The sequence below is a fragment of the Lissotriton vulgaris genome, chromosome 4_1 (genome assembly GCF_964263255.1).
Source record: "Lissotriton vulgaris chromosome 4_1, aLisVul1.2, whole genome shotgun sequence".
Taxonomy (NCBI): Eukaryota; Metazoa; Chordata; class Amphibia; order Caudata; family Salamandridae; genus Lissotriton; species Lissotriton vulgaris.
Window position 1 is genome coordinate 1,026,716,455 of NC_141691.1, and position 18,182 is coordinate 1,026,734,636.

The window sequence follows — 18,182 nt, forward strand, 5'->3', positions numbered from 1 at the left end:
GCCCCTCTGATATCAAATTGCAGCAGCGCTTGACTATATGCACCCCCTGCACGGCCCCCTCAGCCCATGGTGTTCTCGTGTCTGCACTCCCAGACATTCCTACCAACCTGTGTCTGCATCGCGGTATGTACGTGCCATGGACGGCGGCGGGGAGAGGACCCGCTTCAACTCACTTTGTGGTGTTTAGTGCTGTGTCTGCCCCCCACATCTCTGACCTCGGCACAATGACCCACCAAACTACACAGGGTGTCACTGTGCGCCTTGCACTCTCCACTCATTTTAGGCAGTGTCCCCAGACCAGCAATACTGGGGTGCAGTTCGACCCCCATGCTCTACAGCTGTACTACCCCACATTCTGCCAAGAGGTCCGGGGCCACGAAAGAGACCCCCCATTCTGCCCCCACGGTATCTCAGTGTGCGGGTGTCCCAGCACTCCCCCGCTGCCAGGCCAGCCCCCTTAAAGTGCCCCGCCCGCTCCTACATGCAGAAGATCCGGTGCCGTCCTGGACGATGGAGCCTTTGAGAGAAGCGGCAGACAGGGCGGAGAGAGGAGGGCAGGCCTCAGAGGCCGCCCAGGCCTGACCTTTCCTCGCAGCCGAGCAGCGGCTCCAGGGCGGAAGGCCCTGCGTGCCAGCCCGACAGCCGGTGTGGCCCCTGCCCTGCCCTGCCCTGCCCAGTTATTGACAGCTGGGAGGATTTGAACCAGGGTGGATCACATGTCTGTGTTCAGTCTGGGGAGACGAGCTACCTCTGAAGTTGATAATGGAAAGGAAAGGGGAAGGTGGCTGGGACAGAAAACAAAAAGAACAATTGATGGACAGACTGTAGAACAATGTCTTACATTCACCCCAATACAGAGATCTGGGCCTAAATCCATTTTTGCTCACCATGCCATTCCAGTTTGGACACAGCTATATGCAAATCAGTCTTGACCCTTCGCCAAATGGGAACAGTCCAGCCCGAACTGCCAGGCCAGATCCTTCCTGGACTGGAACCAAGCATCCTAGGACCGATTTCGGGTTTTCAGCCCTCATCAGCCAGGATAGCTTGACTCCAGTGGCATGGAGAGCGTGGGACCCACATCTGGGCATACCTGTCCCACTCCGGATGACAAATGCAAAAAGAACAATTGATGGACAGAATGCATAACAATGCCATACATTCACCCCAGTACAGAGATCTGGGCCTAAATCCATCGTTTTTTTGCTTACCATTCCATTCCAGTTTGGACCCAAGCATATGCAAATCAGTCTTGACCCTGCACTCAATGGGAACAGTCCAGCACGTACTGCCAGGCCAGTTCCTCCCAGGACTGGAAACAAGCATCCTAGGACCGATTTCGGGTTTTCAGCCCTCATCAGCCAGGATAGCTTGACTCCAGTGGCATGGAGAGCGCGGGACCCACATCTGGGCATACCTGTCCCACTCGGGATGACAAATACAAAAAGAACAATTGATAAACAGAATGCAAAACAATGTCATACATTGACCCCAGTACAGAGATCTGAGCCTAAATCCATCATTTTTTTGCTCACCATGCCATTCCAGTTTGGACCTAGCCATATGCAAATCAGTCTTGACCCTGCACCCAATGGGAACAGTCCATTCCAAACTGCCAGGCCTGGTCCTCCCTGGACTAGAACAAGCATCTTAGGACTGGTTCGGGATTTTAGACCTCATCAGCCAGGAAAGCTTGACTCCAGTGGCATGGAGAGCATGGGACCCATGTCTGGGCATTCCGGTCCCAATCCGGGTGACAAATGCAAAAAGAACAATTGATGGACAGAATGCAGAACAATGTCATACATTCACCTCAGTACAAAGATCTGGGCCTAAATCCATCGTTTTTTGCTCCCCATGCCATTCCAGTTTGGACCCAACCATATGCAAACCAGTCTTGACCCTGCACCCAATGGGAATGGTCCAGCCCGAACTGCCAGGCCAGGTCCTCCCTGGCCTGGAAACAAGCATCCTAGGACTGGTTTCAGGCTTTTAGACCTCATCAGCCAGGAAAGCTTGACTCCAGTGGCATGGAGAGCATGGGACCCATGTCTGGGCATACCCGTCCCACTCGGGTGACAAATGCAAAAAGAACAGTGGATGGACAGAATGCAGGACAATGTCATACATTCATCCCAGTACAGATATCTGGGCCTAAATCCATCGTTTTTTTGCTCACCATGCCATTCCAGTTTGGACCCAGCCATATACAAATCAGTCTTGACCCTGCACCCATGCATATGCCGCCCTAAGTGGGAAGGGTATGCCAGACGTGGGTCCCATGCTCACTACACCACTGTATTCAAGCTAGCCTGGCTGATGAAGGATGATGTCCTAAAACCGGTCCCAGGATGCTTGTTTCCGGTCCAGGGAGGACCTGGCTTGGCAGTTCGGGCTGGACTGTTCCCACAAGGAACAGGGTCAAGACTGATTTTAATATGGCTGGGTCCACACTGGGGTGGTGTGTTGAGAAAAAAAAAATGATGGATTAAACCCAGATCCTCTTGACTGGGGGTGAATGTTTGCATTGTCCAGCATTTCGTCCATCAATTGTTTCTTTTGCATATGTCGCCCTAAGTGGAAAGGGTATGCCCAGATGTGGGTCCCGTGCTCACTACACTACTGGATTCAAGCTAGCCTGGTTGATATAGGGTGATGCCCTGAAACCGGTCCCAGGATGCTTGTTTCCGGTCCAGGGAGGATCTGGCTTGGCAGTTTGGGCTGGACTGTTCCCACAAGGAACAGGGTCAAGACTGATTTGCATATGGTTGGGTCCAAACCGGGGTGGTGTGGTGAACAAAAGAATGATGGATTAAACCCAGATCCTTGTGACTGGTGGTGAATGTTTGCATTGTCCATCATTACGTCCATCAATTGTTTTTTTTTTGCATGGTACAGAAATACAGCACCACATTTCTCCTGATTGCACTCCTCCCTCCCAGCTATGCTGTTGCAAGAGTAGAAGGAACAGCATAATTATCTTGGACTAATACCATTGCATCAGAATGTGTTTGACCTAAAGGGTAAGCTTTGTGATAACACAAAAGCGAGACTTGATAAATTTCTCTGGCTCACACACTTAGTTTATCAAATTATTGCAGCTCTTGGAGGGTAAGCACTTTTTGTGGAAGCGCACAATTTCTGTCCAATCAAAACATGTATTCTGGCCCATCAAAATGTGGGCAGAACCAAAGCCCTCTCTGTAGTACATCTGCGCTGTCAAGTCAGACCTAAAAAAAGGACTAATGCTTTCAACTAATGTAATCATATGGGAAAATGACAGCCTTTCACTCTTTATTCATGAATTGCTAACTGTTTACTTACAACTGCAGCAGGCATTTAAAAGAGTACAGTGCATAACTGGTTGCAAACACTTGTAGGACAATCCAACACAGCATAATACAAGCATGGCAACTGTGAGAAAAAATTATTAAATATAAATGTGACTTCTGGATATAATAACACATTATTGCAGAGATTGTTCACACAATGTATGAGATTAACACTTCTAAAGAGCTGGGACTGAAAATCCTTTGTATGCTGATGGTATGCACCCCTTCCTAGAATACCCTAACTGTACTCATGTCTGAAACTCTAATACTGATTTGTCATGTCATGGTTGTCATGGGCAAACAAGGATCATGCATGTGTCTCATGACATAGGCCTTTCTCACAGATTTTTACTCTTTTTGGGCGAGGAGGGGCGCTCAAGTCGCTACTCTCATAGTGGCGAAAAGCTATTGCCTTTGCCAGGAGTTAAGCAGCTCTAGCACTGTGGGGCCAGCATACCGTGTAGTTACATGTGTCACTGCGGTGAGGCCTAGAGGCTCACTCATCAAATTCAGCTGCTGTGAGCTTAACTGATCTTTGGCCTACATCGGTTTGGGGTGTAGTGCTGGGCAGTGCATCTGTGGGACACGTGTGCTGGGTATGTGTGTGCCTGTGAATGGTACTACACATAAATGATGTAGGGCTATGTAGCTCATGTATGCTCTATGTATGTGCCGAGTGTATGTGTGCCTGCAAATGGTACAGTACACAGAAGACTCTTGGGAGCATTTTGGAAATCTCAAGGCCAAATGGAGGATAATGAAGAGAGGAGGGAGAGGAATTCCCTAGGCAGATTTGTTTATTGCTGCATTCCTGTAAGCTGGGTGGGACTCACTGAAAGAAGGAAGAGCCAGGCTCCTCCTGCACTTAAAGGGTGCTCTTTGATTCAGAGAGACGTCACTGGAAAGGGCCTGAGCACTTCTCATGAACGAGATGGGGCTAATATGAGAAGCATAAAGAGTGGGTAGCCTTTTGATACACATATCACTATGGTTGACATCCAGGTGTGAACCTCTGGTTAATTCAGTGCCTGTGTTGCAGGGACTATCGGATTTGGAGTTGTATCTGCTGTGACAGATTGCTTTCTTGAGGGAGAGAGAACAGGGGAGAGGACACTTCACAAGGAAGCAGACACCCAACATAAACTTAAAAGACTCGATTCTAAATCACATTTGGTGTCTGAAAATAGACTATATGAAGGGGAGCTTGACACCCCAAGAATTGCAACTATCAACCAGATAGTTGGGTGACGTGATGAGGAGAAGCTCTGTAAGACTTCTGCCTGTGGCCAGGATCTGGGGTCCAAGGCTTGCTGATCCCCCTAGCTAGGTGAGGGGACATCAACCAGGGAATCCATGACCACCTGCCTTTTGAACCTGAAGCACCAGTGCCTGCCTGCTTGCCAAGACCAGTGTGCCCTGTGAGGGAGAGCTTCTGAGGGAGCGCTGTCTAGAGGAGGGATGCTGGTGAGTGGATCCCCATAGCAAGGTGTGAGGAGAGGGCTGCTCCCCCAGTTGGGTGTCTGCCTGATTGCAGGAAAAATTCTCTGACCCATGTGATACCAGAGGAGGGCCACTGTAAAGTGAGCCATGATTGTTGCTGCACCAAAAGGGTCATCGCTCGTGTTGCAGTCCAGAGTCCGTCACCCTGTATGTCAGGTTGGGCTGCTGTGAAGATTGCTGCTATGCCAATCGGACTATAGCTCCTGTGTGGTATCAAGTCAGTGACCCTGTTTGTTAAGAAGTGCAGTCACTTAGATTGCTGCAGTGCTGATAGGGCTGTAGCCCCTGTGCGGTATCAAGTCGACACCCCTGTAAGCCAGGTGCGGATCCGTGAAGTTTGCTCTCTGCCGAATGAGCTGTAGCCCGTATTTAGAGGAGGAATAGTAACCCTGTATGCCAGAGGAGGCCAACGAGACAAAGCAAGAAGCATAGTCTGGTTGAGATCATAGACCGAGGAAGAAGGCCGCTGTGGTGAACGGAGCAGACCCAAGCCATGACTGAGGACCAGCAGAAGGATCATCTCACCCCCCTCCCCACCCGTGAGAAGGAACCCGAGGAACTTTCCAATAACAGAGGAGCATCGAAAACCCCCAGCTGCTGCTGCTTCAGGACCATGTGTGAGGAACTCAAGGACACCCGACCGTAGCCCTCCTGGGCCACTTGTGAAAGATTTACTGGAGGCCGCCGCTGCAGCACCTGTGAAGGAGGTGCACTCAGAGACTCCAGATTCTCAGATGCTGTTTGTGTGAGTAAGGTTGATTTTCAGGCCTGAGGGCCGAGGGGGTCTGACTTGTCAAATAGCACTGTGGCGCTAGAACACGTTTGACATTTAATCAAGAGTCAGAGTGGGACTCCTGAGAGGAGTACTAGTCTGGATTATCCTTAATGTTGTCTATAATGAATGGGGAATAACTACATCCACTAGATGGAGTAGAGTGGCACTCAGGGACCCACCGATGAAACACTGGAGCCCTTAACTCCGGGGACTATGTAAATTGTTTGTGAATTGTGAATATCGTACTTTACTTTGCAGTTGTATATAAATACTCCTTTTTCATAAAAGCTAGTATTTTATTGGAAAATCATTTATTGCCACTGCTGTGTTTTTTTAGTTGTGAGCCTATGTTCACCCTCTTGTGGCTACACCCCCCACCAACTTTGAGAAGCCTTGGACTGTTCAACCCGTGCTACCACTGAGAGTCAAATGCTGAAGGTGTTCTTGGCTAATTGCTCAGGATCCATAGTAGGTGGGGGCTCAGGAAATCTGGAGTAAAGGTCCACCACCCATGGTTGAGCCAAGTAATTCCTGCTTGCCCAGTGGCCCTCTGAACAGGTTTCTGACATAAATGTAACTACTTCTCCTGAAGAGTGAGCCAGGCAATGGGTGACATCAATACAATGGTTGCTTTAACAAAACACAATTACTCTCAACATTCACTAATAAATTATTAATTTGCTATGTATCTACTGCATGGCAGCCCTATATCCCCATAGCTCTTTTCTTTTGTTTATCGACTTTGGAGAATTTACTTAACCAGCAAATGGTACAGCAAAAATGATGCCGAAATATCCATGTTTCATAACCATTATTCAACTCACCAATATTCAGGAAGCAGCACTTTTATTATGGGGGTACATCTCTGAAATAAATTAGAACATTTATTGGCAAATCGACATGGAGAATAAGGATATGACTACAAAAATATTGATTTAGGATGTACAAAGTAGCCATGCTGTACACTAAGTTCAAATTCCTTTGTATTTTCACCATAGGATTTGCCCCCATCAGCGGAATGTGTAGTAAATATCGCAGCTGCACAGTCAACGAAGACACTGGACTTGGGTTGGCCTTCACTATCGCTCACGAATCTGGACATAAGTGAGTTTATTTCCTTTATATTTGGCTGAATGCAGAGTGCGTCCTTTTTGTGTACTGCATGCAAAATTATATATGCTGGCCTGGACTGACCATTCTGCCACTCTCACATTTTTCTGGTGAGCTGCAGTATAGGGGGCTGTTTTCAGCTACCATGCACCTACCTACACCTACCGGGTAGGTAGGTGCATGACCCTATGATGTGAGTATAGTTTCAGTCTAGTTGCAGCTTACTGCAGAGTTGTGCTGCTTTGGATTTTTTTTGCCAGGGAAGATTTTGTTTTCCATTCCTGGCCTACACGTATAGTGCCTTGTTACCACTATACACATAAGTACTTTTAAAAAAGGAGCCTGTTTGACACACTTTTTCCTTGCCATGAATCAGCACCTGAATATTCAGGGTGTTATAAGCAGTACTAAACTGCAGTGCAGAGTTGAATGCTGTGGTGAAATACTGTATATTATAAAATATGGGCCAGATGTACTAACCTTTTTAACGTTCACAAACACTCCTAATCGGAATACAAATGTAAAAAAAAGGGTTTTCCTACTTATCTATTCCAATGTAGGAGTAGATAAAACTTTACATCAAAATGGGACTGCGATTGGAAACCGATTCGGTATTTGGAAGGGGTGTGTTTCAGTTTCTGAATCTGTACCTTACATATCATTGGTTTGCAAGCATCATTTCGGTTACAAGTCATTGAAAAGCTAGTACCTTAGAATTGCGTTCTGTTTAATCGCGGGGTGTTTTGTCGCTGTGAGTAGTGCCACGGGTTCCATTCCTCCTAGTAGTCTCCGCTCTAGGGAGAGCCAGGCCGGGGTGTAATCGTTCTTTGGTGATATCCAGTGTAGACCCTGTGCTGCCAAGCAGGCTGTTTGGAAAGTTCTGAAGTTCGTTATGTTCAGACCTCCCAGAGCCTTGGGGAGTCTGAGTTTCTGAAGGCTTATTCTAGGTTTCTTCCCTCTCCATAGAAATGTGTTTAGTAGTTTGTCCAGTTTCTTGTGGAAGTCAGGTGTGTTGGTTAGTGGTAGCATGTTGAGCGTGTAGTTGATCATAGGGGTGACCATCATTTTGATGGTCTCCACCCTTCCCCACCATGTTGTAAATCTTGGTGACCATCCCTCTAGTTTCTCCCTTATTTTGTGTAAGATTGCTTGTTCGTTCTGGTCTACTGTGGTCCGCAAGTCTCTCTCAAACAGGAGGCCCAGGTACTTAATGGCTTTCTTCTGCCACGTTAGACCTGAGGTCCCCAGTACCGTCTTGTTAGTGTGTATATTCAGTGGTTTGCATTCAGATTTCTCTCTGTTAAGTTTGTATCCCGATGCTTGCGCAAACTGATCTATGGTCTCCATTAGTGCTTTAATGGAACTCTCAGGGTCTTCTGTTACAATGAGGACATCGTCCGCATACGCAGCTTGCTTGAAGGATTCACCCTCTATAGGTATGCCTCTAATGTCAGGGTTTGAGCGGATCATGCTCAGTAGGGGTTCAATCGCTAGTAGAAAGAGGGCTGGGGATAGCGGGCATCCCTGCCTCGTCCCTCTTTTGAGATCTAGTAGCTCCGATGTGCCTCCATTCACAACCACGCGGGCTTTGGGTTCATTGTACAGTGCCATTACCATCTTCCTGTATTGTTGGCCCAGACCGAATTTTTGCATACATTGGTCTAAGTAGGGCCATGACACTCTGTCGAAAGCTTTTTCCGCATCAAGGGCGATCATGACCGCCGCGTTGTTGCTTTTGGCCGCGTGGTTGATTACGTGGCACAGCAATCTTGTATTGTCTTGGGACATCCTGTTCTTCAGGTATACCACTTGTGCGCAGTGTATAAGGGATGGAAGGTATGTGTTGAGCCTGGTGGCAAGGATCTTGGCATATATTTTGCAGTCCACATTGATAAGTGAGATTGGTCTGTAGTTTTTCGGATGTTGTGCGTCTTTGCCTTCTTTGGGGATCACTATAATGTTGGCTTCCGCCATTGACGGCGTCATGCGGCCTTTATGTATGCAGTTCTCAAAGACTGATGTCATTACTGGCCTTAGTGTTGTGATGTAGTGTTTGTAGAACCTGGCTGTGAAGCCGTCGGGCCCAGGGGCTTTTTTGTCCTCCAGGCTTCTGACTGCTCTCTCTATCTCGTCTCCCTTTATTTCTGAGTCACGACTGGCCCTACTAAAATTAGACAAATTACTAGACATCAGCGTCAGACAAACTCAGCTAGAGTCGCTATGGCACAACCCCAGAATTAAGTACAGGAATAGAACACTGGATATGCACACCTGGTACAGGCAAGGCATAACAACGGTTAGCCAGCTACAGGAGACTGGGAATCAGGCATCGTTTGACAAACTCAGACAACAATACAATTTCGACAACATAGAGCTCTATAACTTCCTTAAAATAAGAGTGGCAATAGCCAAAGCCAACATAAACACGCTCACCCCATCAATAACACAGTACGCTAACAGCCTGAACATCACAGGACACCAGGTAGCGCACATATATAGAGCCATGACCCCCAAAAAGTCCAAAATGAATAACAGAACTTTAATCCAATGGGAAGAAGCGGCAGGGGGAGAGCTAAGCGAGAAGGAAAGGGCAGATTTATGGTCCTCCACATCAAGGAGAAAGGTGACAACGACCCTTGATCAGACAAAATTCTGGCTAGTACACAGAGCCTATTGGACCCCAGCACGGCTTGCCAACATAGGCATCAGAGAGACCGACTCATGCTGGAACTGCAACAGGCAGAGGGGGGACCTAGCACACCTCCTCTTCCACTGCGCCAAAACAAAGAAGTTCTGGTACTCCATAATCACTCTAATCAATGACATGACAGGAGCCACACTATCAATGGACTTTCACCACCTAATTCTGGGATACACTGACCCCTCCATAACATCCGAAAATGACAGAGACCTGATTGACCTCGTGCTCACAGCAGCGGTCAAAACGGTGTTGAATAACTGGAAGGACACAGCAAAGGCCTCCTTTAAAGCCTGGTTCAACTGGGTCATTTTCCTAAGGGGAGCAGACACCATAACGTCCAACAGCCAAAGAGACTCAGGAAAAAAGAGCGAGATATGGCTGTCACTAGACAACTATTTGTCCTCTCACAAGCCACCCTAAACACTCAGACCAGACAATACTACAAAACGCACCTATGCACCCTACTTAAACAACATAATGCGCCTACGTCTCTCTCTACTCAGACACCTTTCTTCTTTTGATCTTCTATCTCCTCACATCACCAGGGGGGCGGAAAGATAACCATACTGGTTTGCAAAGAGACAAGGGGGGAAACTGCAACGTGCAAGAACGGAGAGAAGAAGATGTAACAAACTGCAGAATGGACTGTCAAGAGCCAAACTAATTTAAGCCAATGTATACAATGCTTGACAACCCCCCCCCCCCCCCGCCCCCCCCCCCCCCCACCGGCGCTTTCTTCTTTTCTTCCTTTTCCCCATGTGTTTCACCCAGTACCATGTAAATATGCTCTTTATTTTCAATAAAAAATTACTGAAATAAAAAAAAAAAGAAAAGCTAGTACCTTTCATGTTGCGGTAGTAATTCATTCACAAAACTTAAGGGGAAATTTTCTGAAAAAGTAGGCAGTGGTCCAGGACCAGCGTGGGCAGTAGCCCAGGGTCCACTGCCAACCCTCAGTGAAAACATTTTTTTAAAGCGTGCTGTTTCCTTTAAGGAAATCAGCTGCTTAAAAAAAATCCTTATTTAAATGACGTTACACACATGGTGGTCAGTCACAGTTTGAGACCTATGTAATAAATATTAATTAGGTAGGTCAGATTGCAACCTACTTTTGTCTTCAGCCCCGGGGAGGTAGCAGTCCCTGGGGCTGTGCCATCATTATTTCAATAATGACCGCGGGACCTGACCCACCCGGTGGCCTAATTAAACAAAGCACTGGAGCTTGCGCTTCATTTTTTTTGTCATTTTCGGTGGGAGTCGCGAATCTATTTTTTGGGCAGGGACCCCCCTAAGAGGCCTAAAGGGTCAGGGTGTTTCTACCCTATTCCCTTTTCTTTTTTATTATGTTTTTGCTTGTGACTCATTTCAACTGAATCACACAACAGATGCCAACACTTCCAACCAGGAAGTGTTGGCAGCCAAGCAGATCTCAGGCACGAGATCAGGAGGGGTTGCGGATCCACAGCAGCCTCAGTTGTATATCTGAGAAATCTTCAAATTTCTCATCAGCTACTGAACGGATTTACATAATTTAACAAAAAGGTTACTTTCTGTACCAAGAGCTGCCCTTTTGCAAATTTGGTATAAGTCCGTTCAGCTGTTTGGGCTGTAGCTGTGTCTAAAGTTTCCTATGGAAATTAACATGGAGAAAAAGCTTTTTGGGACCCCCCTTTTTTCTCGGCCAATGCTTGATGGATCACCCCGAAACTTTCAAGACACCAGATGAGGTGACTGACGTATTCGTTATGAGAAGTTTGCAATGATTCGTCAAACGTTGTTACCGTAGAAAGGTATTTACGATTTCAAAAATATTTTTATTGAAAAAAACTTTGAAATTCAACGAAAACATCAAAGATTAAACCTCTGTTATAGTTAGGAAAACTTATTGTCAAATGTACTGTTGAGTGGAGTGTAATTAAGTGGAGTGGTGTGGCTCACTGGTTAGAGGCGGCAGACCCGGAAGCAGAGGACGGCCCGGGACCAGGGTTCAATTCCCGACGCGGCAGGGTCGTGAACCAGGGTCAGCGGACTTGATAATTCTAGCCTTGGCGCCTACTCTAACCAGGGATCACACTCGGCAACTCTGTGCATTAGCTTGCCTCATCTCCACAACGGCCCCCCACAAACGCCGGGGATTCCTGGTTTCACCTTGGAGATACCCAGGAGGGAACTTCTCACAGGGAAAGCCAGGACGGGTTCCCCAGCGGTCTATAGCGACAGGACGCCTCCGGGTACCAGTGCGCTTTACAAGACACACACATTTACATTTACAGTGTGGTACAGTAGAGTGGAGGAGGCTGTTGTAGGGTATAGTTTTGCATAGTGGAGTCGAATGGTGTTGAGTGGAGTGGCATAGAGTAGACTCGTGTAGAGTGGAGTGTTATAGAGTGTGAGTGGAGTGGCTTACAGTAGAATAGCGTTAGTGGAGTGGTGTAGAGTGTAGTGTGGTAGACTGTAATAGAATGCAGCGGAATAGCGTAGAGTGTAGTGGCGATAGTGGGGCGGCAAACAGTGGAATGAGATTAAGTGCAGTGGCATACAGTACAATACCAGTGAGTGGAGTGTTGTAGTGTGTAGTGGCGTAGAGTGGAATAGCACATAGCTGGGTGGCACACAGTAGAGTGGAATAGTGTAGATCGTAGTGGGGAGAGTGGAGTTGCTCCACAGTGGAATAGGCTAGAGTGGAGTAGCGTAGAGGGGAGAATCATAGATTGCAGTGGCATGGCTTGGAGTGGCATAGAGTGGAGTGGTGTAGAGTGGAGTGACATGGAGATGAGTGGGTGAGATTAGAGTGGCATAAAGTGCAATAGTGTACATTAGATTAGCGCACAGTGGAATGCTGTATATTACAGTAGCATTCAGTGGAGTGGAGTACAGTGGAGTTGCATAGAGTGGAATAGCATAGAGTGAAGTACTCTACGGTGGAGTTGGTACATTGGAATAGTATAAAGTGGATTGGTATAGTGTAGTTCTTTACAGTTCAGTGGCATACATTGGAGTGTGTTAGAGCAGAGTGGCATACAGTGGAATAGTGTAGAGTGGAGTGGCATACACTGGAGTGGCATAGAGTGGAAGTGGAAGACAATAGAGTGTTCTAGAGTGGACTGTCAGAGTGGAGGGAGATACAGTGTAGTGTTGTATAGTGCAATAGAGTAGAGTGGAGTGGTGTATGGTGGAGTGGAGTGGTGTAGAGTGGAATAGCGTAGAGTGAAACAGCATAGAGTGGAGTACAGTGGAGTAGTGTACAGTAGAGTGGTGTACAGTAGAGCGAGATACAATGCAGTGGCATACAGTGAAATAGTGTAGACTGGAGGGACGTAGAGTGGATTAGTGTGCTTTCTAGTAGTGCAGAGTAGAGTGTTGTAGAATGGAATACCATAGAGTGGAGTGTTGTAGAGTGGAGCAGGGTAGAGTGTAGTGAGGTAGACTGTAGTGGTGCACATTGTAATCTCCCTTTTCTCCATGTGTGCTGCATGCCTCCCTTCCCTCACGAGCACTCGAACCGCGTGATCCCCTCGCCCCCCCACCCGTGAGCTATGCTGGCCAGGACTGCTACAGTGGAGGAGCGTAAAGTGGAACCGCACATAGTGGAGTGATGTACAGTGTAGTGCTACATAGTAGAAGAGAATAGAGTGGAGTGCTGTAAAGTGGAAGTTGTGTAGAGTGGAATAGTGTGTAGTTTAGTGGTTTATAGAGGAAAAGTATACAGTGGAAATGCGTACAAGTCTACCATACATTGAAATAGTGAGCAGAGTGGAGTGGCATAGGCTAGAGCGACGTACACCTGTGTGGCATAGACTGGAGTGGTGTAGATTGGACTAGTGTACAGTGGAGTGACATAGAGTGCAGTCGCACAGAGTGGAGTGGTGTACAGTGGAATGGCGTAGAGTGGATGGAATAGCGTGTAGTGGAGTGGCATAGAGTCAAGTGGCATAAAGTTGAATAACATACAGTGGAGTGCGAGAGTGGAGTTGTGGACAGTGGAATAGCGTAGAGTGGACTTGTGTGGACTGGAGTGACATAACTTTCAGTGGCGTAGAGTGGAATAACATAGAGTGGAGCGGTATAGAGTGGGATACCATAGAATGGAGTGTCATACAGTGGAGTTGCATACAGTGAAATAGTGTAGAATTGATTGTCGGACAGTGTAGTGTCCTACAAAGGAGTAGCATAGACTGCAGTGTGATAGAGTGGAGTGACATACAGTGGAATAGCATTCAGTGAAGTAGTGTACGGTGCAGTGGCATAGAGTGGAGTGTTGTAGAGTGGATTGGCATACAGTAGAATAGCGTAGAGTGGAATAACATAGAGTGGAGTGGAGTAGAGTGAAGTGGCATAGAGTGGAGTGACGTACAGCGGAATAGCATACACTAGAGTGGAGTGGTATAGAGTGGAGTGGCATGGAGTGAAATAGCAAAGAGTGCAATGGCAGGGAGTTGCATGGCCTAGTGTGGAGTGAGGTACAGTGTCGTGACATACAGGGAATACCGTAGGTTGGTGTGGCATAGTGGAGTGGAGTGGCGGAGAGTGGAGTGTTGTAGAGTGAAGTGGGTTAGAAAGTAGTGGTGTACTGTTTTATAGCATACTGTGGGGAGGCATAGAGAGTAGTGGTACATAGCAGAGGGGCATATAGTGTAGTAGTGTACAGTGGAGTGGTGTAGAGTGGATAAAGTTGAGTTTAGTGGCATGCAGTGTAGTGACTTAGACTGGAGTGGCATAGAGTGGAGTAGCATACAATAGAGTGGTGTAGAGTAAAGGGTCCTAATGTGGAATAACACAGAATGTAGTAGCGTAGAGTGTAGTGACATACAGTGAAGAGGCAGAGAGTGGTTTGGCATAGAATGTAGTGTTGTACAATGAAAAAGCATACACTGGATTGTTGTAGAGTGAAGTGGTGCATAATGAAGTGGCATACAGTTAAATGGAGTTGAGTAGAGAGGCGTGCAGTGGAATAGCTTAAAATGCAGTGGTGTATAGTGAAGTGGCATATAGGGGAGTGGCATAAAGTACAACAGCATACAACAGCATACAATATAGTATTGTAGAGTGGACTTGCGCAGATTGAAATAACATATAGTGGAGTAGCATAAAGTAGAGGGGCATATAGTGGAGTAGTGTAGGCTGAAGTGTCATAGAAATGAGTGGAATAGAGTACAATAGCATTGAGTAAAGTGGTGTTGTACGTAACTAGGTTAGACCTGGAAAGAAACACTGTCATTTTTACATGCACACATTTCTTAAGTGGCCTTCTTTACTACAGGATCACCTTTGACACACATTTGCTTGTGTGAAAGTGCAGATAATTTCTCTGAATCCACATTGCTTACAAATCCACTTTGTACGTTCACTATCAAGACACCTTGAACATTTAGAACAAGGCCTAAACATACATTGTGCAAATGTTGTTGTTTGTTTTTTGTCCATGAGCTGACATGGCTATCACAAGAGAATAAACAAAATCATCCTGGCTGAATCCTTGCCCGGAAGGATGGATACTGTTATTACAAAATACACATGCATTTCATTGTTCAAATGAGATGAGCACTCTTCTGTCATTGCGAGGTCACTGCTTTGGAGTCTCAGCCCAGCTGATTTCTGTTTACCCTCTGCGAGGAGGGATGTCCAACTTGTGACCAAAACAGGGATGTGTATAGATTTACCTTCAGATAATGGGGAGTTGGATCAACCAATAGGGTATTCTTGGCAGAACAGACATAATTGGCACATAGATTAGGGGAAGCATAGTAGAAATGCATTATGCACAGTACCTTATATGCCAGTATATATACACTGTTTTAGCACAATGGTGGATTTGTTTATCCTTTTCACTGTTCTTTTACTGCTAATCACTTTTATCTGCTTCTGTCTATTAATCTTTGCAGCACATATATTTTATACACAAATTGCAACAGTTCAATAAATATTATGTATTTCTTTTGTTCTTTTCTGAGTAGGCAGGAGTGACTGAGGGAAAAGGATCTAGGGGCCCGATGTAGGTCACCAAATACCGGTCGGTAACGGCCGAATTCAGCCGTTACCGACCTATATTTGGTGATTGAGATGTAGGGGGCTATATTTTACAGAATCGGTAAATTTACCGATTAGGTAAATTTACCGATTCTGTAAAATACCGAATCGGTAATTTTACCGATTCTGAAAATTCCTGATGTAGGTAGCACTGTTTACAGTGCTACAGGCCTTCAGAATTCGGTATTTTACCACCCAATACAATTGGGTGCTAAAATTCCGAATTCAGGTGTACATGCACATCTGTGCATGTACACCTGTGCCATGTGACACACAGACATGCCCTTAGGGCATGTATGTGTGCCACATGGCACACAAGCCCGTACTTGGGGTGCTAGAGGGTGTCAAAGTGACACCCCCTGCACCCTTGCAGGATTCGGTATTTACCGATTCGGTAAATACCGAATCGGTATTGCCCATTGATTCCTATGGGCTTCCAGGCCCATAGGAATCAATGGGCAATACCGATTCGGTATTTACCAACTCTTAAATACCGAATCCTACCGATTCGGTACTTCGTAATTGAGATTTACCTACATCTGCCCCCTTCCGATTTACCGACTCTTAAATACAGAATCGGTATGATTCGGTATTTAAGAGTCGGTAAATCGGATTTACCTACATCGGGTCCTAGATCTGTTACCACAATTCCCTGGGGAGTCATGGTAGTCCTCTTCTGAGGTTGTCCAAACCATTTGTTACCTTACTAGGTTTAGGGGTACTTATGGTGGCGCTGTGAGCTAGCAAGACTATTGGCCAACATTACCTTGAGGAGCTGCTTAGAATCAGTCCGGCACCATCCCATGGTGTATTTTGTCCAACAAATGAACAGTTTCTAAAACCGTACAACAGTGTAGAGTGGAGTGGCGTAAATGGTAAGTTTTTGTAGTATGTGTGAATAGTGTACATTTTTTAAAATGTACTTATATATTGTGCAGTGGTATACCGTTGTGAATTGCATAATATCGCAATAAATGTGGATGAGAAGTGAGTATGTGATTGGCTAATGGATGTGTTTACCAAAGGTAAAAGGCAGTCATGTAGTTTCTATTAGTTTTGTGGCCTGCTTTTTGCTGCATTCTGGGTTAGAGTCTTAGATATAGGTAAGTATTATATTTTGTTGTAGAGAATTTTAATTTTCATTTTATATATATTTTTATTTTATGGCAGTCTAGGGAGTAGTATGCATAGTAGTGTGGCAGTTTTTATGTATTACTGCACTACTCTGTAGACATTTTTGTGCATATTTTAAAAAATCTAAATTACACTTTAGTACACAATATTTGTAAAATGTAGTGTATTACAGTGTATTTTTACTTTTTTAACATATGTAGTCTTTATAAATTTATTTTAAGTACCACAGTCCTCCAGAGGCAGTACTGCAGTTCTCCTTACATTTCTTTTAAATATAAAGAAACTTATACATATTTTTCCTTACCTATTACTACGTTACTGAAGTGGTATTTGGTAGGGAATACATTAGAAAGTTTTTACTTAGCAACATCTGAAGGTGTAGTGTGAACACAGCCAAAATGTACCTAAAAAACCTGGCTGCCTTTAACATTTGTAATTGTAGCCAATTACCTAATGACTTTTAATCGCTATGTACCATGGAACCTCAGCACAATACCCTGAATTACCGGGACAACAGGTTACTAGGTTAAAATGCCTTTTATATTAAAAAGTACTTGCCCAGCTTGCTTGTAGTACCCAAAAGGACAATCTGTGCACCATAATAATGTATCCCGCCAAATGTCATGTAAATCCGTTCAGCCATTTTGGGCCATACCCAGTACAAAAAAATCTATATAAAATGGATTGGGAACAAAACCTGTTTTGGCACCCCCCTATTTTTCACCCCACTCCCTTCACCAACTACCAAGAAACTTTGCATCATCTGCCAATGTAGAAGGAAAAATTGGTCTGAAAAAGTTTTGTAACGATTTGCCAAAATGGGGGCACAGTTATTAAGGAGCAAAATTCAGAGGAATTATTTTCTCTGGTAACCCTAATTATAACCACAGAGTGGCTACCAGCAGCGACCAATGCAGATAAGCCCGTTGGGGTGGGGAGGGAGGACATGTCGTCTGACGACAGAATAGGGAAACTAAACCTTATTCCGTCGTCTGTCAACATCACCCCAAACACACCCCCCCCCACACCCCCACTGTGCTTACCTGCACCGGATGCTGGTGGTGGCTACCACCATTCTGCAATATATAACACTGACAGCAAAGAGCTAGTGTAGTTATAGTTAGTTCTAATTTCCCACAGGAAAGACATTTTTTGTATTCTTGGCGCCGTTCGTCAAATCTGCAGAAAACTTTGAAAAATAGGTACATTCAGTTCAGGTCGTTGTGGAAAGTTTTGCGCTGTTCATTCAAACTGGGACCAAGTAAAAATAGGGAGCCTTAAAAAACAGATGCCCCATGTTAATTCCCATACGAAACTTTTGTCACAGTTACAGAAAATAAAACGGTTGAATAGAATTACACCAAATTTGGCAGGAGGTTAGAACTTTACTCTGAAAGCGTGCTTGTCATTAATTGATGTTAATCTATTGTGTAGTTTTTTAAACATTTGCATTAAAGAGGTATTAATGTGAGATGTACATGCTTGTGGGCAAACCACTCATTTAATGCCCACTTCCGATCCCTTGCTTGGAATTTAGCCAGACCCTTCGGTTCCCAAGCTGACAACTTTCAATTTACCACATGCTGTCCTTGTGTGAGTGAAA

At 45.6% G+C, this 18,182-nt stretch overlaps 1 protein-coding gene across 1 annotated transcript in view; it reads left to right on the forward strand.

Annotated features, from left to right (window-relative positions):
- Positions 1-18,182, forward strand: part of ADAMTS16 (ADAM metallopeptidase with thrombospondin type 1 motif 16) — a 975,864-nt gene that overhangs the window by 282,175 nt on the left and 675,507 nt on the right. The window contains exon 8 of the mRNA XM_086965269.1: positions 6,606-6,711. Coding sequence (XP_086821395.1) covers positions 6,606-6,711 — 106 coding nt within the window. The remainder of the gene's footprint in view (positions 1-6,605; positions 6,712-18,182) is intronic.